General features: G+C 51.8%; 1 protein-coding gene across 5 annotated transcripts in view; it reads left to right on the forward strand.

The window, feature by feature from the left end:
- The window catches only part of JADE2 (jade family PHD finger 2), an 82,949-nt gene that overhangs the window by 832 nt on the left and 60,851 nt on the right, over positions 1-21,266 (forward strand). For 2 of the 5 annotated variants that reach the window (XM_010578848.1, XM_010578852.1), the window contains exons 2-3: positions 6,089-6,146; positions 9,157-9,242. In XM_010578848.1, the coding sequence (XP_010577150.1) occupies positions 6,089-6,146; positions 9,157-9,242 (144 nt within the window). Of the gene's footprint in view, positions 1-2,197; positions 2,217-2,277; positions 2,521-4,269; positions 4,356-6,088; positions 6,147-9,156; positions 9,243-21,266 lie in introns of those variants that run through there. The other 3 variants (XM_010578849.1, XM_010578851.1, XM_010578850.1) reach the window with 3 other exon arrangements.

Below are 21,266 nucleotides of genomic sequence, written 5' to 3' on the forward strand. Positions count from 1 at the left end.
CTACCACCCTGCATCGCCTCGGGCTCGAAAAACATCGCCGTGGCCCTGCCGGGGGTCCCGCGGGGTGGGTTCCCCCCCCCCCCCCCCCACCCCCGGGACCCGACCCGGGAAACCGGCCACCCCCCTCCGGGGGGGGGGGGGGGGGGCAGCGGGACCCCGCACCGCCCCCGCGGCCGCTCCGGCCCCTTCCCCGGCTGCGGAGCGGGGCAGGCGCTTGGTTTTTGGGATGCGGGGCTGGGAGCACCTTACCTGCCACCCCCCACCCCCCCCGGGGGGCTGCTCCGCTTCTGGGGATGGAGGCAGCGACCTGGAAGTTGGGAAGAGCTGTAAAAGGGAGAAGGGGCTGAGTTGTCAACCTCGGGTGCAATAAGGAGGGGAAAAAAAAAAATAAAATAAAATAGCTGCCTCCATACCTGTACATCCTGAGCGCTTTTTGAGTGGGAAGGATGGCATGCACAGGGAAAATTCCCTGCTCCTTCTCTCAGCACCCACAGGGAAAATTGTTTACTTGAGGGTTTGAGCCTAGAGCCTCCTACCGCTGGGACATTTCTTAAGAGGGGATTTTGCTTGGGGGGGGGGGAATTGGTGATCTCAGCCCTTCTCCCCAGGGTAAGGAGCCCGGCTCTTAGGAATGGTGTTTGACCTTTAAGCATTTATTGGCTACTGAGGTTAAAATAAGCTTGAGATAGAAGTAAAAATAGCTTGCGGAAAGGTTAAATCAAAGGTTAAATTTGTTTTTCCTAGGAAAATTGAGGCTGATGTCCAAAAATGAAGGCTTGGAGCAAAGGATGGGAGGGTACATTTTAGGTCTGTAGGCAGGGAGACGCAATTCATTTGAAGTATTGGGGGCTGCTGATAGCATTTGACGCCAAGTTCTGAAAGTTGGTGGGTAGGTGGTCTTCAAGCAGAGGTATTTCAAATAAGGTCTGGTCTTTGCCTTTCTCTGCGTACTTGGTCCAAGGATTGGAGTGCCCATAGCTGCTGTTGATTTTCCTCTCGAGTTGCGGATGCTCAGAGACCTGCAGGACAGGGCAGCCGACTGCGAGCGAGGAGCTGTGCCCTGTGTCCCTGCCCGCTCCCTCCTGCTCGAAGGCAGGGGTGGCCCCGAGTGCCCACAATAACCTTTCTGATTACTTGTGCTCTGTCTGGGCTTGCTGAAGAAAAAAACCGGATAATTAGAGGGTAACAAGTCAGAAGAGGCAAGCACAGTTGTGAGTAGTAAAGCAAAAAAACCCAACCCCTTGTAGATGTGGAAAAAGGCAAAGCACAGGAAGTAAAGGAGGGCTTGTTTTGTTTTAAATTGAAATGAGATTAAATTTTGCCCCAGGGAGCCAAGACAGCCAGCAGAGTTGCTGTGGAGAAGAGGAGGAATGGCTCGCTCTTCACCTGGGCAGTTGAGTTTTTGCTGAGGATGCTGGAGCTGACAGCAACCTGTGGAGGAGGCGGAGGGGCAGGCGAGCCCTGGCTGGCAGGGACAGGCTCCTGCTGCCCAGAAAACGAGTGTTCCTGGGTACCAGGATCGTGCCTTTCTGGATTTCCACTTTGCAGGGTTACCAGCGAGGTTAAGAGCAGAGCAGCGCGGCTTCCCCCGAGATGCAAGGGCTGAGCACCAAGATTTGCTGGCGGTCTCTTGGCACGGCTGACGCGCATCCTTTGGGCGAAAAGTTTGTTCTTCTGTTACTGTGAAATTGGGGCTGTGCCTGCGTCGGGGGATGCTGCTGCTCTCTCAGAGCCTCCTATAGCAGCGCTTGGCTCCAAAATCGTTAATGAGAAAAGGCAATCCGACGAGGACAACCCCCCTACGGTATAAAGGCTGGGACCTTCCAGCCCTCCACCCTTCTTCTTATGCTTTCTAACAACTGGCTGGCGTTCCTAGACAGAGCAAAGAAATAGTTAAAGCGTGGAGAGCAGCCCCTCGCCTCCATCCACCCGGGCGCAGGCGATGGATGGGACAGGGGCTCAGGGACCCTGGGGGGGGTGTCTGTGGGAGCAGGGGGGGTCCGGGCTGGCCGGAGTGGTGTGCATGCCGCTGGGGGCACTATTTTCTGTTTGTGTTCCTATTTCTGGGCTGGAAGAACAAACAGGGAAGTGGTTTTTCTGCAGTCTCATTGCAGCTCACAAACAGAGCACATAATTCAGCCGGTGTTGCTCAACTGTCACGGCGTCAGAGGTGACGGCGCAGGGGGACCGAGCACGGCGCATTCCTTAACGTGCGGGTGAGCGCTGGGAAGAGGTGATGACCAAATACTTTTTTTTCTTTTGCTGCAACTTACGCAGGTTTCTGTGCCTGTTCCCTGTGGAAGCCAGCAGCGAGCACAGGCACGTTATGAATTTCTCTAGTTTGCTTGCCACGGTCCAGAACGGTTCGTTCTCGCGAACGGCCCCTGCGCAGGGTGCTGCGATGCCACCAGGAGCTCCAAAATCCCACGTGGACTTGACGTACGGAAGAGTTTTGCAGGGAGCTGGGATACGTCAGCGGATTCCCCGGAGCGCGGGGATCGTGGAGGGGGTCCGCAGAGGGTGAGGAGTTGTTTGAAGGCTGGAGGAGGCATTTTGGTTTAGCGTGCGGCTGGCCCAGGCGGCGAGGAGTGTGCCCAGGTGGGACAGGAGCTCAGGGTCTGGGCACATGCATCTCTCTGTACCTGCTGCCTTTGCTTCTCCCAGGTTGCATGGACTGGGCAAAACTGCATCTCCAAAAGGTCCTCTTCAAACCCTTCCCTGCTGGGAGGCAGGACCAGGCAGCCCGAGGCCATCATCTCAATTTTACCGCCAATCCTGCTGCTAATTTGTCCAAGGCTCTAGTGATTTACATTTGTTTAGGCTGATGGAGGGCCATCATCTTCCTTGGTTTAGCATTTATCCGCCTTTCTCAGCTTGAACAAAGGCAATGCTAAACATGTGTTAGTTTGCAAGCAATTCCGTTTTTGGGTTTCCAGGCATTAGCGCAGGGCTATGCCTGTGGATTTGAGTTGCAGACACTTCAGGGGGATGTTCATTTGTTTATAAAAGAAACCCACATCTGTTTCTGTTTGAATTTTTTAAGCAAGCATACATAGAAACCTTTCTCTTGGTTTCTGGCTCTGTAAAAGCTAGATTTTGGGCCAAGTTTGACCTAAGAGCGACCTTTTCAAAGTATTACAAATTTTTTTGGTATTTGTTTATGACTTTAATAATGATGCCATGCGGGGAATGGGTCAGTTAAAGGTGAAATTAGCTTCTAACGTAAACAAAAGATTAATTTTGGAGCAGTGTTTTGTGGAGACTTTAAATTGCTTAGTAGTACACCAAGTGAATTGCTCCTGAGAGCTTGCTCCCAGCGAGGCTTGTTGGGGGCCGGAGCTGGGGCCCTGGGAGTACCAGGGATGTGGGCAGTGGGTCCCCCCCCCCTGCCCTGGGTGCCGGAGGGGTGTCGGGAGCCTCCCCCAGCCACCATCAGACTTTATAACCCTGTGCTCCAGATGGGGAAATGGCCCAATTACCCTTCTTCTACAGTAAATTCCTCTGTTAAGTACCATGCGGTTTACTACTGTTTGGCTGCTCAAGAAGATGAGTCCTTCAGAAAACAGCATCTTCTTTGCACTGCCTGGAAGTTAACCATTTTCTGAAAGGGGCTGGTCGAGCCCTGTGGTTTTGGCCCCAAATTTCGCTCCCTTCAGGCACACGGTACCTTATGGGCTGTTGCGTGCCATCCCCTACCCAGGCAGTGGTTGCCTTTGAGTGCTGCTGTGTTCAGAGATGTCTGTACTTGGCTAGAGCCAGAATTTCATTCAGAGCAATTTAATGCAATTTGGGTTCAGAGGATGCTGTCTTGGATCCTGCCAAACAGCGGCAAAATGATTTACGGAAGTAGGGCCACTATTTTACCTGCAATGTGAACCACTTTTGTATGAATATAAATTCATGCTGTTATATAGTGAGGGCCTGAAAGTGTGTTGTGTGGGTAGGTGTAGGACAGGAGCAGGGTGCAGGGACCAAGTTCGCTTAAGGGGATGATTGGTGCATCTTCTCACATATATACATTAGAGCCAAAACCAGTACCAGCATCCTGACATCTGTGCTACGCATTCATCATATACCTTTTTCCCTCCCTTGGAAGGAGAGTGATGTCAACGACACTGTCTTGCTGTAAAGGCAAAGATGAGAAACACTGGAAATGCCACTGCTTATCAGTAGCGTTCCTTTGCTTCAGCTCAGGTGTTTCTTTTCCCTGTTGACTTTGGCTTATTTAATCTCTGTGACTAGGAACTCCAGAATCAATAAAAGCATAGCTCCAGCTTTGTGCTCCGAAAGCCTGTTCACCACTTCAGACCAGTAGGAACCAGTTTAAAAAGGTTCAGGTAGAATTTCCACTAAAAGTAAGTAAACTGCAGTTAGAGCTATTTTCAATATCATTTTCCCCAAGCAAAATCTAATGGCTACTTGGAACAAGGCTGGTTTAATAACATGTGTTTCCCCTTGAATCACTGGGGGAAAGTATTGATATTGCCATATTCTCGAGGAATGTTTTAAATCATGTTTTGACAATGCATTACCACAACACTGATAGTTAAAATGTTTACGATACTTTGTAGGATTATCCCTTATAATGGTGTGATAAAACATAGCACATATATTGTAAAATATAGGCATTGCAAGGGTTTTATATGCTTATGTGGAACTTTTGCTGTTGTTTGGGGGGAAATGGCATGCTCTAGCCTGCTATCCAGTCTGTGTGCTGCTAGTACCTGCTGCGACCGAACCCACACATAACCAGTGTTTTATTATCATTCCCACTTATCGTTTGCGGAAGCAGTAGTGTGTATGCCATGTTAACAACCTTGGACTCTTAGAAAATATCTCAGAAAGTACTAGGAAGATTTCCACGAGATTAATGTTGATTTCTGTGGGTGTATTTTAGCTCGCAGCCTGTTGGATAGTTGTCTGGTCCGTGGGTAGCCCTTTCCATCCAGAGCTCCCCAAGCCCTGTATTGGGGGCCACATTGATCAGCCCCCAGCCACATTGGTAAACTGGGGTCTTCAAAAGTTAAAATCCCTTCCCCCTTTCCTTCCCCCTTTCCTTCCCCCTTTCCTTCCCCCTTTCCTTCCCCCTTTCCTTCCCCCTTTCCTTCCCCCTTTCCTTCCCCCTTTCCTTCCCCCTTTCCACCTACTGGTACAGGTACTTGACTTTCAGCTCGGAGTGCTTGGTTCTTGAGGGGTGAGTTCAGGAGAACCTGCAGATTTCAAGCGGTTCTGGGGCTTGTTCAAAGTCACGAAGCAAATCAGCAGCCAAGCTTGAAATGGCTCTCCTGTCCTCCTAAGGTGGTACCCAACTGCTGTGGTTTTGTCTCTGAGAGGATGGAGAAGTCACAGCAGCTGGGCAGAAGCTGCTCGCTGACCCCCCCGGGAGCTGCGGTGCTGGCGGGGGGCTGCACGGCTGCGCCGAAGCAGGCAGAGCAGCCCTGGGTGATGGGACGCGTGCTTCGGGCTTGGCTAGCGCATGCTGGCTGTGTGACAGATATACCAGAAGTCTTAAAAGAAGTAGATACCGCCTGAGTGGGAAGATGAGTCAGAGGGTAAAACCCCGGTCTCATTGTACACGGGGGTCCTCTTCAGCTCCGGGATGCTCGGACTTCCCCCTGCAGACATACTGAGAGTGCGCGCAGTTTCCATTCTTCTGTCTGCGTGCCTCTCAAATTCGCAGCCCAGACGGGTGGTTCACGTCTTTTGTCCCGTCCAGCAGTGCCGTGGTCCGTGGTGGGGCATCCTCCGGTGACGATGCTCTTGCAGAGGGAGAGGGAGGCAGTTGGTAGCGAATCCCCCCGTAGGCAAATCGCCATGCAGAGCTGAGTGATGAAAGTGTACTCGCTGTACCGCCTCGGAGTGGGGAAAGCTGGTGGAGAGACACCGATACCCTTAAAGTTTTTTAAAAAAGCCCTGTGAGGATTGTTCTCTTCCTTTTTTTAAGCCCCTGGGTAGTTGTCTGTCCTGAGGGTAAGTACTGGCTCGTGCTGGGATAACACGGCGTGCGGATGTTCAGAGATAGCAGTGATTTGGTGCTGAGATGGGTTTCCTAGGCATTAAGTGTAATGTTCAATTTCTTTTGTTACAGATGGAAGAAAAACGACGCAAGTACTCGATCAGCAGTGATAACTCAGACACCACTGACAGTAAGACCTTTAATTCAAGGCTTTGAACGAGATAACTAAGCAATTCACCTCCAGCAGGGAAAACGCTTGAATAATTACTTTGCAAAGAGTGGAGGATACTGCATTTACTGGGAAGTGTCTGCACAATGAACTGTGCGCGGGGCTGGGTCTGTCAGAAATGCAGCAACAAGCTGATACCAATTTAAACGCCCGGCTGTGGCTCCTCTTAACTGATGAGAGTGTCTCCCTCCTGTGAGGAGTCTGGGCGAGGGAGAGCTGTTGATTGCAAATCTGCTAACGAAGCAAACACCCTTTGTAGACAAGTTGTCCTTTCCTGTGAGCTGCAGCCTGAGACTAGTTAGCTCTTGACTGAGTTGTACTGGGGGAAAGGGAAGTTTTTACTGGAGTCAGGGTAAAACCAGAGCCGCCTTGTTCCCTTCTTGCGAGCTGAAGAGTGACGTGGGAAAAGGGATAAGGCTCAAGCCAGCAAAGCTTGCAAGCCCACGCTTGCTTTTCAACATCTACCTCACTTCATCCTCATTGAGGAAAGCACAGAAGCATGTGCTCAACAATAAACATGTGCAAGTGTGCTGAATTTTGGCTATAAATAGAGCGCTTTCCTCTCCCACTTATTCCAGGGTTTCACCCACTGCAGACATACCACAGTGCCTTAGTGTTCAGTACCCCCGAGGCACTAGTCTAATCCCTTGTCTGGGCTCCGGAGTTTCCTACTAGTTGCTCTTGGTTTCTTACGAATGTCACAGTAATTTCATCTGGGCCGTGCTGGGAATTTGCTCTCCACACTTTACAGGATCTGCCTGCTGGATATCCGAGAACGAAAGGGCCTTTTGCTAAAGACACTAAACTTCTGGGCCTTTTCCTAACAGGATGATGGGGAGATTACAGGGGGTTATGGAATGGCTGATCTTGCTGGGTTTGGCTGCTGTTCCCACAGCTTTAGCCAAAAAAATTGTCAGCGTGAGCGGAGTTTGCACCACTGCTGCCGATGGGAACCTGCTGTTTGGCTGCTGGAGGGGACCCCCGTTCTGCTGGAGCCCTGGGGGGGTCTGGGGGCTGAGCTGTGCCTATGGAAAGCGTTTCAGGCTCTGTCAACACTGCTGGCTTCTCGTAAAATAAAACATCTCTATCTCAGAAAGGGGTTTGTTTTGGAAGCCGTGCTCCAAACTTCCCGTCTCCTAATCCCCAGATGCTCAAAGGCTTACCAAGCCGAGCCGCGCTCGCTGGCTTCTCTGCCTTTCGGGGGTAAGGCATCTTTAATCACGGTATTAAACGACATGGCCTTATCTCTGTTGGGTTTGGATATTTATGCTGCAGGTGATATCTAAGCTGTTGACAAATGCTCTCCTGCAGGATAATTGTAAACAAAGTGATGACCTTCTTTTTTATGCCTCTGCCAGGGAAGGATGGTAGTGGCATGTTATCTAAGTCTACACACTTGTAGCACCACATTGTAGCTTGAGAAGAGGGGGCAAGGTGGAAAGTAGTGACTCGATCTCTCAGTGTAAACTGCGGATCTGCTGCTGCAATGTTTTGAGCAGCTTGCCGAATAAAGCGGCGTTTCCCGGCGGCTGCAGCGTAGGGACTTCTGCTGTAGGCTTTGCCTACGCAGTCCTGTTACGTACTGAAACGATAAAAAAAAATGCATTTGCGTGGAGCCCACTTGAATGACACCTAGCCTGACACTGCAGTCAGAAAAATAGCTGTCCTTCGGGAATGACTGATGCCATCAGACCTGGTCTTGATTTTACGAAGTATAAGAAAGGGGCTTTATCAAGTAAAAGAGTGCAAGGTGAACTAGTGCCTCTTCCCCTGCAAGCAAAATCAGGCATCTGAGATTTATCTGGGCTCATGAGGGACTCAACTGCCTGAGCTGGCAGAGGGAGGCACATTTCCCAGCACGGTAGTCCTGCACCAGGGACAGCCCTGGTCCCTTGTGCCAGCTCAGCTCCTGGCCAGAGCCCCTCCTGAAGTCCTTGCGTGCATGGCTCCATCGTGTTTGGCAGTTGCTTATGTGCACAGTGGTGTTTCCTCTTATTCAGCCATCCAAGGATAAAATCAGTGTTAAATAGGCCTATCGATAGTGAATTTGTTGCACCCTGACAAAAGCATTTTTATACATTGGAACCTGGAGGAGTCCTGCTATGCAGAAGACCCAACTGTCATCATTATTTTAAAAAGATTCCAATAATTAGTTTATTGTTTATTATTACCAAATACATACAGCTTTTTTTTTTTTTTTTTAAGTGATAGTAACACGTACAGGTTGGAAATAGAGATTAATAACATAATGGTCCCAGCACATTTCAGGTGTTAGCTTCCCTTGCCTTGTGGAGGTGGTAGTGGTGATGCTGATACTGCTCCAGTCGGGATGATGAGAGTCCGTTCGTAATACTCCCAGAGTAAAGTAATCCCAAAGCAAATGCTGTCTTACTACTGAAAAGTGTAAAGTGCATTCACTCGATGTGTCCTGTTGCGTGGTTCCCACTAGATGCTGAACTGCACACAGGCGTGGAAATTACTAGTCCTGGTGTGGGCAGAAGAGTTTCACCCAACTTGGTCAGTATTTTTGACCAGGGGGTCTGAAGTCCTCGAGCAGTTCAGATGCTTGTCTTTAAGCATCCTTGTTAGAAATTTTTTAACCTTACCTCCTTAATTCCTGATCCCAATAGATTCCTGATTCCAGGAATGAGCCCTGGCTCATTCCCTCTTAGAAGCTGTTCTTTCTTGTGACTTTGGGTGTCTCATTTCTGATGTCTGCATTTGAAAACAGTGTTTTTAAATTTCAGAGGCCTCTGTTTCATCTATAGCAGCAGGAAAGTGATGTTCATCTATTTTGGCCAAGTACCCTGGGACGTGCACAAAAATAGTGCCATGTCAAGGTATTACTGCCTCTTAGCGTTGACCCAAAGTGTTAGTTGAGGCTGTAGTAGCAGCAGTGGGGCTGGTGACAAAGACACGGAAAAAACTTTGTCTCTTTTCCAGGTAACCTGTCTCTGTTGCCTCGTTGCAGGTCACACCACGTCCGCCTCCAGATGCTCCAAAATTCCGAATACCAAATCCACCTGGTCACGGCAGAAGGAGAAGAAGCCCTCTGAGGTAGGTGGGCTTTTAGGCTTTTGCCAAAGGAGAGCTTTCCCCCCGGGGCCGTGCTTGCCCAGATGTGGTGGCCACCAGCGTGCCCACGGCTGGCCGTGGCCGGTGGGTGCCAGGACAGGGCAATCCTCCAAGAAGCCAGAGCCCATGGTGCAGAGCCAGCCTCAGCCTCGTGCTCGGCTCTGCTGGGAGGGAGCAGGCGGAGGTACCCGGTGGGCATCTCTGATGAAGGGTGGGGGGTCCTTGTGCCCACTCCATCCCTGTTGATGGAAGTGGGGAGAGGTTGTGTTTGGTGGCATTGGGAGGTCCTGCAGCATCGGGGTGGCTACCTGCTGAGGTTCCCTTGTTTTGGGTGCCTGCCTGGATGCCCTTTCGTTAATGGCACGGGTCATAGCGCTGATGCCAGGCGAGGGTGGCTTGCTGGCATGGAGGCTTCTCCCCGTGAATAAGTGGGAGGTACGGAGAGCCGTGAAATGAGAGACAGCACAGCTGAGTTGCAGATTATGTTGTGTTGGTTTCCTCCTGTCGCGGGCCTCAAGGGCGTTAAGCTGAGACCCTCGGTGTCTGACCTTGCTGCAGGGTTTTCCATCGCTCCTAGCTGGTACGGGCAGCGCTGCCCACCCCGGGGGGGGACATTGCCCAGGTTGCCCCTGCCCGCTCTGCAGTGCAGGGTCTGGGATGAGAGGTGTTTCCCGAGGACCGTGCTGGAAGGTACGATGCTCTGCCCCGTTTTCCCTCACGTGCTTTGGATACGTTTCCACTAGACGTGGAAACTATACCAGGCATGAGCTGCTGTTGTAGCAACCGCAGGGTTTAGTGGTGGTCGTCTTCATTTCAAGAGCAGCGTGAGCGAAGCCAGAGGGACATTGTTCTCACATTCCCTTTCCTCTGGACCGGGGTCCGGAGTCAAACGGAGCTAGGTTTAGAAGCAGGTGAAGCTGGCATGGCCAATGCTTGCTCGCAGGCTGTAAACTCCTTCCCAAGCCCCCACGTTACGCCTTGCCTGAGGCTGTGGCCCAGTAAGCACAAACCTCTCTTAACATCCCCCCTTTGCGTCAAGCTGAGTAGAGATTTTGAGGTTTTCCTGTGGTCACTGCCTGAATTACAGCTGCACTTAGTTCTTACCGCTCTGACAGATTTACATCGATATATCTAACGTGTTGGCGGTGGACAGAAGCTTAAAAAGTCCGAGCTGTTTGTGCCTTGGGTAAAGAGAGGGGCTGAAAAGCTGTTATTACCGGCTGAGGTAATTGGAAACACTCCAGTGAGCAAAGACCAGGGGTGCAGATGTCACTGGCTGCTGACAAGGCTGTCAGAAAGTTGTGCATTAGGGCTGGTAATGTCATTTTTTGCTTGTAGATCTGTCTCTTGAAATGGGCAAGGGGGTGTATTCTGTGAGCTGAATCCCCCATTGAAAAATTGAACCATTTAGGGCATCTCCTCCTCCTGGGACACCGTTACTCCCTCTCTGAAATAACTGCCCATCCCTGTGCCCAGTGCGTCCGTAAAGGCATCAGATTAGCCGTGTAGGTGTCTTCAGGAGTCCCGCGGAGATGCCTGGCGTTAGACCTGGTTAGATGCACGAGGATGTGACTCATGCGTCACCAACAGTGCCATACGTGCCACCCTGTAAAATCCTCCTCCGAGAGAGCCTGTGTCGGGAGATCTCTTTCTGCATCACTGGTACAGACACACTTTTGTCTTTAATACGAATTGGCTTTATCAGCCAGCTAGGAGTTTACCTGGCTGTTAATGAAGTTACTGGATATAAGTCCAAGACTCTAAGTGAAAATGCTTCTGCACTTGATGAAGGATGGTCAGACCCGGATCCAAGTTTTGCCGCTCTACAACAGCTGGAGCGAAAACTAGATCTTAGTCCACGGCACCCAGGGAGACGTCAGATGTGGGGCTTGCAGAGGCCAGGCTCATCCCTCTGCTTCATGCTCTGTTATGTCCAGAGGATGGTTCTCAGTGAAATGTAGCTCTGGAACAAATAAAGTGGAGCAAAAGCTTAACAGTGCCCAGCTTAGCAACAGTTGGGACAGAAAGTGGACCCCGGTGGCATATCTGAACTGAAACTCCGGGGGAATTCGGGGAGGCGATGTGTAATTACTCAAGCTGGAGTTTGGCCAGGATGCTCAAGCTGACAAACCATCTTTTACAAAAGCGTGGTGGGAACGTGAGCAGATGAGAGCGGTCCAGATCTCAGCTTTAGTCCCCGTACCCTGCATCTCCCCCGCGGCTGCTGGCATCCAGCTCTGCTTGAATTCAGCTGAAACCCAGGAGTCAGGAGAGTGTGTCCCTGGGGTTGGGCGCAGGATTGCCCGCACGGCAGGTCTGAGACCCGTAGCGGTGTGTGGTCATGGTTTGGAGGTCACTCCGGTGAGCGCCGGTTTACGGATTTCCTCTACGACAACATCTTCCAAACTTTTCCACGAGTGACCCAACTTTGCTCTTGCCCTGAGCACTGGTGAACCCGTCTGGTCCATGTGTGGGATCCACTGCCCGTCATCTGTGAAATGCTGTGGAGTTTGGCATATCCCATGGGATTTCTCACAAGGAGCCCTGGAGGATTTCAGGTGCAGACTGGGATGGGCATCGTGTCCCGCTGGAGCAAGTACTGAGAAGTGTAAAACAAACCACGCCACTGTCAAACTACTTCACACGAAATAGTGAAGTACCTTTCTCTTTGCTACCCCGTTGAGGATGGAAACCACAGGAGGGTAACTGGGAGAGCACAATGAATGTCTTATCAGATGTTGAACCCCCCAGGGCAGTCTGCCCCAGACTTTTTGGGGCTGGACAAGCCTTTTCAAACAGTAACTCAAACTCCAGGTTGACACATGGCTTGTAGTTCCATCAAGAGCGGAGCTGCTGTCCAGGTGCAGAGGGTTCGGGCACGTCCCGAGGGGCAGCGATGCTGGAGGACGGGCTGGGGGGAGCGGGGGGGTTTGTGTGCGTGGGGAACCACTGAGCTCTCCTGCCCCTCTCAAAGTCACGTCCCCGATTCTCTGCGAGCTGCCGTCCGCATTCCCCCTGACAACCCGAGCAGGAGATAAAAAAATTAAAAGCATTAGTGTTACATAGTCATTAGCCAGGTCAGGGGGTGATGTTTGTTATGAAAGACTCTGTGAGAAGGGATTAACTATACACATTAAAAACCACCCTATACAAGGCATCTGGAAAAACAAGCTTCTTAACATGGAAAAGTACTGAGCTGTTTGTAAACATCCGCGAAGGGGGCCATTGCCAGGGAGGGCGATTATATTTATCTGTGCCTGTCACGGGGCTCTGCCCGGGCTCTTGCCTGACGTGTCCCAGGCACCAGGCCTCCGTCTGGGCTGTCTCCCTTGCAGAGGTGACAGTTGTCCTCCCCTGCCCCACGTCTGGGCAGCAGAGACCTCGGGGCAGAGCCCCGGCGCGATGCCGATGGTTCTCCGGGCATGGGCACGGCTCTCCTGCCCTGCCTTTGCCTGTAGGCAGGGGATGGACGTGGGCAGCCGCCAGCAGCTTCGTGCATCCGCGGTGATAGCAGTCTACCAATCTGGTCATTCTAATTAATCTCATTAGAGCTCGTTGTGTCTCTGAGCCTGGCTTCAAACGGAGCGGGGTGGCCGGTACCCATCCTCGGGTGCTGCCGGCCGAGGAGATGCTGGTCGGTATGGAGGGAGGGGGATGCTCGCTCAGGTCCTCCCTGTCTTGGATGCTGAATCTGCCGCGGGGAATAAGATGTGCCTGAAGTACGGATTTCTCTTTCTTTTAGTGGCGTATTGGTGCAATCCTGCCCCCAGCTATAGCGCTGCTGGGGATACGAGTGCGAGCCTTGCTGGTTAGGCTGCAGTCATCAAGCCCTCTCTCCTGTTTCTGACAGGGAACAGTTGTCAGTGTCTAAGGAGAGAATATAAGAACAAGGCAAGGGTGTAATGATAGTCGCCGGTTCTATCCGCCAGCTCCCAGCCATCAGTGGCCTGGGGACTCCCTCGGATGCTGCCTCTGAGTCACTGCCTTAGCCGGTGCGTTAGTCATTAGCTCCTGAACTATTTGGGATCCGAAACACTACCCTGCAATGAGTTAACACTGCTAGGATATATTGTAGGAGAAAAAAACTAAAAACCTGCTTTTTTGTGCAAACCACCTGCCTGACACCCCTCCAGCCGTCCCTTTTCTAAGCCGACGAGCCCCGCGCAGTCTCGGCTCTCCTCTGCGGGTGCTGCTCATCTCACCGGACATCCTCATCGCCCTTCTCCTTCGGTCCAGACCTTCTGGAGACCAGGGGACCGCAGCTGCAGGCAGGGTTCAAGATGAAGGGGAAACCACAAATTTATACAGTTTACATTATTTTGTGCTTGCCTTGTTTAGATACTACTTCCGTGTTTTGAAAGATCTCTTTTTATATCTCTTTACAAGGATTTAACCCTTTTAACAAACATCCTCATTGTTTCCCTTCTAAAAAGTAATTCTTAGTACATTAGATCTTGGTTTTTTTCCCTGCGATGGGTATGTAATGGCCCAGTGCAATGTGAATTTAGTCCCTGCGCTCTCCATGCTTGAAGAAGGGCTTTTATAAATATGGCCAAGCAAGACTGGACATGCTTTTACTGGGCTGGATGAGGAGAAAATCCGTCTCTGTTGAAAGGTTTGACTGCGGTGGCTTTGTCACTTCTCCCAGGCCGGCGTGGGGATAACAGATTAATATCACTGTCTTCTGAATGCTGAGAAGGGCCAGACAAAAATGCTTCTTGTTCCTATTTTAAATTCTGTTGTTCATTGAATCTTTAACATTCAGCATTTCGAGAGGAAACAAGACTAGATAAAGAGATAGCAGGCTGGCTCCCAAATGAACACGAGAGTAAGTATTTTTTTCCCCACAGGCAGATAATATCACTGCTTACAAATACACACCAGGCATTGCTGCATTTTGGAGCCTTGCTACTGAATATTGCCACTCTTCTCGTTTCGGAAAGGGCTGGAAAAATGTGATATAACGGCAGGGAAACAGGGCTGGGGGGGCTGGAGGGGAGCTGCCTGGGCAGCCGAGGGCTGCACCCACAGAGGTACCAGCTCAAGCTGATACGAAGACAGTTTGTACAACCAAAAACTACTCCCAGGGCTCCCATTGTTCCCGTTGTTTTCTCTTTCTCTAAAAATCCTTGTGACTCATGAGCTACAGCAAACAATTTTATGCTTGAGAGAGTGAAGGGCTAATAGTGCTAGCTGGAAACGAGGAGGGAGCCCTGCAAACGAGGCAGAGCCGGAGACTCCCCTGCTCTCGGTGTGGATGGAGGCAGGGATTTATGGCCGGGAAGAGGGGTACGCGGGACACGACTGCCAGGACTGCGGGGGGGGGGGGGGGGGGAAAGAGTGTTGAACCGAAACCTAAAGAAAACCTGTTATCTCAGTGTCAAAAAGCACTCCAACGTCCCTTGTGCGGTGTCCCGCTGCTGCCCGTCCTCCAAAGCGATGCTCGGAGCGCCAAGCCGCCTGCGCCCGCTACGGAGAGGTCGTCCGTGCGAGATCCCGCATCGCTGCTGCGGATGCGAGGGCTTCGGGGGAGGATGGCAGATCTGTCGGGTTATAGGAGGGAACAGATTCACGTGTGAGATTTCAGATGCAGGCTGTGGCCAGCCCATTCCCACTTCTCCTGTCCACCCTCTCCCTTCCACCATGCACTTGATTTTGAATGATGGGCTTTGTTTCTTTTACATTTTGCACCAGTGCTGTGCGGTGTGGAGTGCTTTGGAAAGTTTTTTTTTTTTTTTTTGCTAAAACTTTTCCAGGGATACAGATGTTTTTGTGTATAAACAAAATTGCATCCCATCCCAGGACAGGGAGGAGGGATGGAGCTTGTCCTGCTGCCCCAAGAGCAAGGTCTAAAAGCCCCAAGGTCAGCTGGGTGCAAACGCAGGGGAAAATGCGTAACACAATTCCCGCTGACTCGGAAAGCCTCGTGAGCAGGGATCCAGCCTGCTGGAGCCCATCTGTGTTTGGCTGAGCCGCCTGGTCCCATCGGAGCCGGTTTTCACCCGCGCTGGTTTGCAGCAGGCGCCTGGAGCCGGCGGCCCCGGCCGCGTACCCGCGTTGGGTGATGCCGAGGCCGTGCCGCCTCGTCGGGTGCGATCGGCCGTGCCGGGTCCTGCGCGGCGGTCGCGGGGCTGGCTGCTCTTTTAAAAGCTAATTAAAACCAGTGCTAGATGAGTTTTTTTTCTTTTCATTTCGATTTAAAGCCCCAAAACAGATCCAGCTTTTTGGCTCTCGCCCAGGAGGTGGTTTCGTACAAGCGGAAAGTTGTTACCGCGGGATCTGAATTCGGTGTTTTCGGGTCGGTATTTGGGGCTAAGGGAATAATTGGCAGGCTCAGAGCTACAGTGCAGCCGCTTGAAAAGCTGAGTCCTTGACAGAGCACGTAAAGTGGGAGCTGAATGGCGGTGAGATTGCAGGGTCACTTTATTAGAAGGGCTTGAGAGCGAGTCAAAGAACCTGGAAATCGATACGAGGATTGCACAGAAAGGTGGCGGAGAGGCTTGGAGAGGGGCTGGTTGGCTGCGGGGGAGAGACGGAGGAGGAACGCTGCTGCAAAGCGGCACAGCCTGCGAGTCCTTCGCTAAGGGAGGGATGGGAGCACGGCGTTTCCGATGCCTCGCGGCGTGCCCGTCGCCCTTCCCCTCGCAGCGAGGCACCGTGTGCCCTGGCATCTCCTCCCAGGGGTAGGTGTTTCTCTCTGAGGTTCTCCAGGTGTTGGACAAATGGATGCTGGTCCACGGGAGAGTTCCTGGAGGTACCTTGCAGCCGTCTGAGGGTGCAGGGAACGACGGAACGGCTGCGTCTGGCGGGTGAAGCGGCAGATCTGCGAGGTGGAGCGGCCGATGTACGAGGTGCTGGTGGCTCGGGGAGGAGCTGAATCCAACCCCTGCCTTGCAGGTCCCTGCCATAACCACAGGCGCATCCTTCCCACGCCAGGCTGGAGTGGAGTGAAGCATTAGGCTGTGAAAATTGGAAGATGTGTTATATTTAATCAGCTCGGGGTTTTTTTACATTTTTTTTTAGAGAGGAAATCCACACAGCTTTTGCTTCACAACAGCAGATTACAGAAATAACAAAAAATATTGATGTATCGTTGGGGAATGCGATGGCTTTGGTATCCCAGTGACTTTTCACGTTCCTGGACCGCCGGGACCAGCTGTCCTGGGGAGGCAGTCAGTCCAACACTGCAAACTGGTGGGCTGAAAGGATGGGGAAATCGTAGAGATCAGTAACGCAGGCTTGCCCGGCCAGTGAGATGTGAGTGCCGAGGGTAACTTAAAGGCTTACAGACCTTGAAAAGGGAGCTGCCCCAGGGCGGCTGGATCCTGGACCCTCCTGGGACAGGAGGGGTGAGCTCGAGCCTGTGACTGCCCAGTAGTTCTTCGGTCCAGGGAGCAAGAACTGCCTAGAAGTTGTTTCCTACACAAAAAGATGTGGATGGGACTGTGTCAGGCAGCTTCTCCACACAGCTGGTGGTAAGCTGGAGCAGCAGGAGCTCTGTGTTGGTGGCCTGAGCTGCTGGGGGGGAGGTCGGTGTGATCACACTGGGAATTAACCTGCCGCCTGGTGTATGAGCGACATGGATGTGAGCAGGGGAAGCTGGCTGGGAAGGCGAGACGTGAGGCCATTGGGTTGCTTTGGGAATGGCAGTGGAGGTGATGGAAGCCGCTGCAGCGATTGCCGCTTTCAAACGGTACTCGATGGTTTGCAGCTCGTGCCTCGTTGGGTACGCTTGTGCTGAGGAATGGTATCTTCAGGAGTATTTTTATCCATTCTTACTCTTTATCCATCACTGTAATATCCTGCATTTTGCATGTTATAATCTGGTGCTCGGTAGGCAGCGTGGGAAGGCGGTGGTGGGTGCAGCGGGACCCGTGGCGGGGTCCGGGGGTGGTCTTGCCGTGGGTGCCCAGGGCTGGCAATGGGGAGCGAGAGGTGCAGCCCCCGGCCGGAGCTGCCAGATTCACCTTCCTGCTGCAGCTCCTGGATCATTGGGCACCTCCCTTCTTTTTGCCTTTTCCTTCTGCCCTGCCGTGAAACACTCTCCTTGGCTCATCCTTGTGGCTGTGGGATCAGTGGGGACCAAGAGACAGAGTTTCTCCCTGTGCCTTTCTTCTGCCTGGGGTGCGAGGCTGCACGAGCACGCCGACCCCGACTCCTGGTCCCTCTCGCTTGGCAGTACGAAGGCAAAAATGTCTTGGGAGTTTGCAATTTCACGTTCTTTTTCCCCATCTTTAAAGCTGACCATAGCGAAGGGTGAGGCTGGCCCCTGGGCATCGGTGCGATGCATCTCTTGAGCATCGCTGAAACCTGCCTGAGGTTCCCGAGCAAGCAGAGGTAATAAAGCGAACGTCTCGGTTTGGCCTTCCCCGTTGCCGGCAGATCAATAGGCAATAAACTGGATCCCACTGCCGGGCTGGAAGGGGAGGACGGAGCCTGGCCAGGGCTGCGGCGGTGGCGGGGGGAGCGGGGAGCGGAGCAGCCTGGCCTCGGAGACAATTTGTCAGCTCCTGCGGCCGGGGAGAAACAGTAAACACTCCTATTGAGGGAAAATTGCTTGTTTTGTGGTACCCAACTTTCTCTTCACCGCCAGGTCCTCGGTTCATCAGTGCCCAATTTATCCTTTATTTGGTTTTCATAAATAATTCAGAAGAGTTTGAGTAGAATAATTGAGTCTTTTGCCAACCCTAATCCCAGACAATTCAAAACAAAAAGACATTTAGATTACAATTTGAGCGTATTAGCTGTTGGGAGATTTCCAGACAACTGATCTACTTTCCTTTACAATTTCTGTGCCGTTCTATCATTTCTAAAGTGTTCTGCTTTGATAGTTAATAATTTGAGCATTTCCAGTTCTTCATGAAAAGACAGAGGCATCGCTGTGATAAAGTGCGTGCGTGCGTGCTGCCTTTGGATGGGCGAGCTTATCTGTTTTCCAAGAAGGACTAAATAAATGAAGTAGCGAGATTGCAAATCCAGCCTGCGACGTGTCTTATCATCTTCAGGGAAATAGATACAATCGTGCTTATTTGGCTTAAAATTAAAACTAAGCTTCTACGCCGATGTGAGCTGAAGAGCCAGAGGGGATGAATTTGGGGAAGACTTAATGCAGGAAAACACGAGCCTGGGATCCACACCATGCAGAGGGGAGAAATTACACCGAGGGCTGATGCCGTTGCTGCGTTTTCCAACGCGGAGGCTGTGAGGTACGCGCAGCGGATTGCCGGAGGGTTTTGCATCTGCTGAGGATGTTGCGAAGCGTTGGTGAGGCTGGTCCCGCTGGTTCGGAGCAGCGGTGAGTGGTGTGGGATGCACGGCCAGCTGCCCGTGGGATGCTGCCTGGACGCCTGAACCACCAAAGCCATGACCCCAGCAAAAAGCTGAGTGTACTAAAGAAATGACCTAAGTAATAATTATCAGCAAAGCAAAACATGTTTAGTTTCTGACACGAGGATCGGATGGAGCCGTTCTACCTCCTGCCCATGGACGGCAGCCCTGGGGGGGACCAGGGCTCCCCAGTGGTGCTGCCAGCTCCTGCCCGGACTGGTTCCAGGACACGGTGCAGGCTCCTCTTCATCGGTAGGAGGAAGGTGATGGGCCAGGCGTTGACATAAATCCGCCGTGGTTGCCCACCCCTGGTGTTAACCTCGAAGCGAAGGGGCCCGTCCCCTCTCAAGCTGTCGCCCGGTGCTGACTTTGCAAAAGAAAACGGGGATTCTTGTTTGGGGTAAGGCTCTGGAAAGGGTGTTGCTGCGGTGGGTGCCAGCCCCCCGAGGGGAGGCAGACTGCTCAGGGCAGGTTAACGACACGGCTGGACTTTTCTGGGGGCCAGTTGCCCTGGAAGGGGTAGTCCCACGTCCCCTTTTGCTGGTCGTGCCCTGCGGCAGGAGCGTGATCGTGCCCGCTGCCCTGTGCTGCCGGCACCGTGCTGGGTGGGTTCCTGGAGGAGTTGTTTAGATTTGCATGCCATGAAATGGTGATGTCCTGCTCCTGATGGCATGTTCAGCCTCGGCATTGAAATGGGTGTCCTCGGGATGCAGCTGAGTTGGCGGAGAGGGAGGTGGAGGGCACTTACGTGTCAGCAGGGTCCGGTCTGGGGAGTTTTGAAAAGCTGCTGGGTGCCCAGCACCTTTGGAAACCATTCCTACCTGGCTTTTCCCACGAATCCCAAGGCCGAGTGTCTCCAAAACGGCGTTTTCTATAACGGTTTTGCAAATGGAGCAGCGTAGAAGTGCTGCCACGCTCCTGCCCCGGTGTAGGTGGCCGGAGCAGGGAGGTGGCACCGGCCCCCGACGCTGCCCTCGACCGCGCGTGGTCCAGGCACGGGGGGAGCATCTCGTCGCCCAAAGCAGAGCGGTCCGGGGTGGGGAGGTTCGCTCGGGTTTGCGTTGTCCTCATCGGAGGTGGGCACCAGCACTGGGTAACGGAGATGTCGTCTGCCCGAGTTGTGATCCTGGCAATGGGCGGGTGTCAAGAAGGGGGTGTGTTTGTACACTGTATTTTAGAAAACAAGGTAAAGCGGGGTTACTTCGCTTGTTTTGGTGTGCAGGCACTGGAAGGACTTGGACACCTCACGTATCCCTTCTCGTGTTTGATTAACATTTTTCTTAATTTTTTCTTTTTAATTTCTCACACTGGCAACACAGTAAAAGGTTACTGTGGCATCCATAACCGTGCATTTGTAGCACATGGAGACTTAAAGGAAGCCGATCTTTCTCAAACTGAGCCTAATTCTGACTGTAATATGTAGGCTGTTAATTATGTTTATTGAAGGATGTGCTGAGACTGTGTCTGGCCAACTCAAATCAGGTTTATATAGATGCAGTCAAAAATGTCTCCAAGCAGATGCATCAGGAGGAAAGTGCCAGTAAAATTCAGAGAGGTCCCAACATAGAAAAGGTTGTTTATGTATTGTATTTAACTCTAATTGGGTTAGCAGCTGAGACTCTGAGGATTAAACAAACTGACCTAAATACTGGTCTCAGTGGTCTTAGTTAATGTCTAGTTTCCTGCATCTCAGCCGATTTGGTTTCCCAAATACTCTCCAAAGCATGTTAACTGTATATCGAAAGTGTAAAACCATATTGTATCATTTACTGTGCTTCTGACAAAGCAATACTCATTTGGAGAATAGATTCTGTGAACAGATAAACAGCATCTGAAGAAAACACCTGATCCATCTTGGCCCCCCAGAAGGTAACACAGAAGTAGCAGGGGTGCAGTGGATGGACCGAGATGGTGTCCAGGCATGATTGCTGGCACCATCGGTTATCATTTCAGCTAATAGCAGATGGTAGAGAGGAGACATCATCCATTTTCATTGACAATTTATTTTTATGCTGCAAGAGGCAGGATTGCTCGAGTCATTGCTGTCAGGCAGCCCTCTGGAAGGAATACCTTATTTACCGTGAGGGATTTTTTTGGAATGAGTTTTTCATTGTGGTGTATTGGGGGAAGACTCTGCAGGGCCAGAAGTGAGATGGAGAATGACCCCATTTACTGTCTGAGGGGCTGGAGGATTGTCATAGAGGAGGGGTCCAGTGTCGATCTCACAGGAGATGTATTGGGTCAGGAAAAATCTCTGTGTGTTTGGCTGTGGATGTCTAAGCAGGCACCTAGATCACCTTTTAGTTGGATATTTTCTAGCTCTAGCGCAACCCAGCCTAGCTTTATTTTGCCTTTTGCTCCTTGGAGTGCAGTCGCCACTGGAGCAATCGAGCCCTGATGGATACCTTCAGTTTTTGGCTGTCCGCGCTCGGGGCAGTGAGGTGACATGATGGGGACACAGAGTTGCTCGGGGCAGTGAGGTGACATGATGGGGACACAGAGTTGCTCGGGGCAGTGAGGTGGCTCTGTGTTTCCCCCAGCTTCATTCATGTCAAGAACATTATTTCTCCTAGTAAGGCTGAACGTGGAGAAGCCCCCAGTCGCTGTACACCCCTCGGTGTTTGGAGTAGATATTCGTGTGGCTGTGTTGAAAACATTGATCCCCTAAGAGAAAGCAGC

The sequence above is a fragment of the Haliaeetus leucocephalus genome, unplaced genomic scaffold (assembly GCF_000737465.1).
Source record: "Haliaeetus leucocephalus isolate CR32 unplaced genomic scaffold, Haliaeetus_leucocephalus-4.0 Scaffold656, whole genome shotgun sequence".
NCBI lineage: Eukaryota > Metazoa > Chordata > Aves > Accipitriformes > Accipitridae > Haliaeetus > Haliaeetus leucocephalus.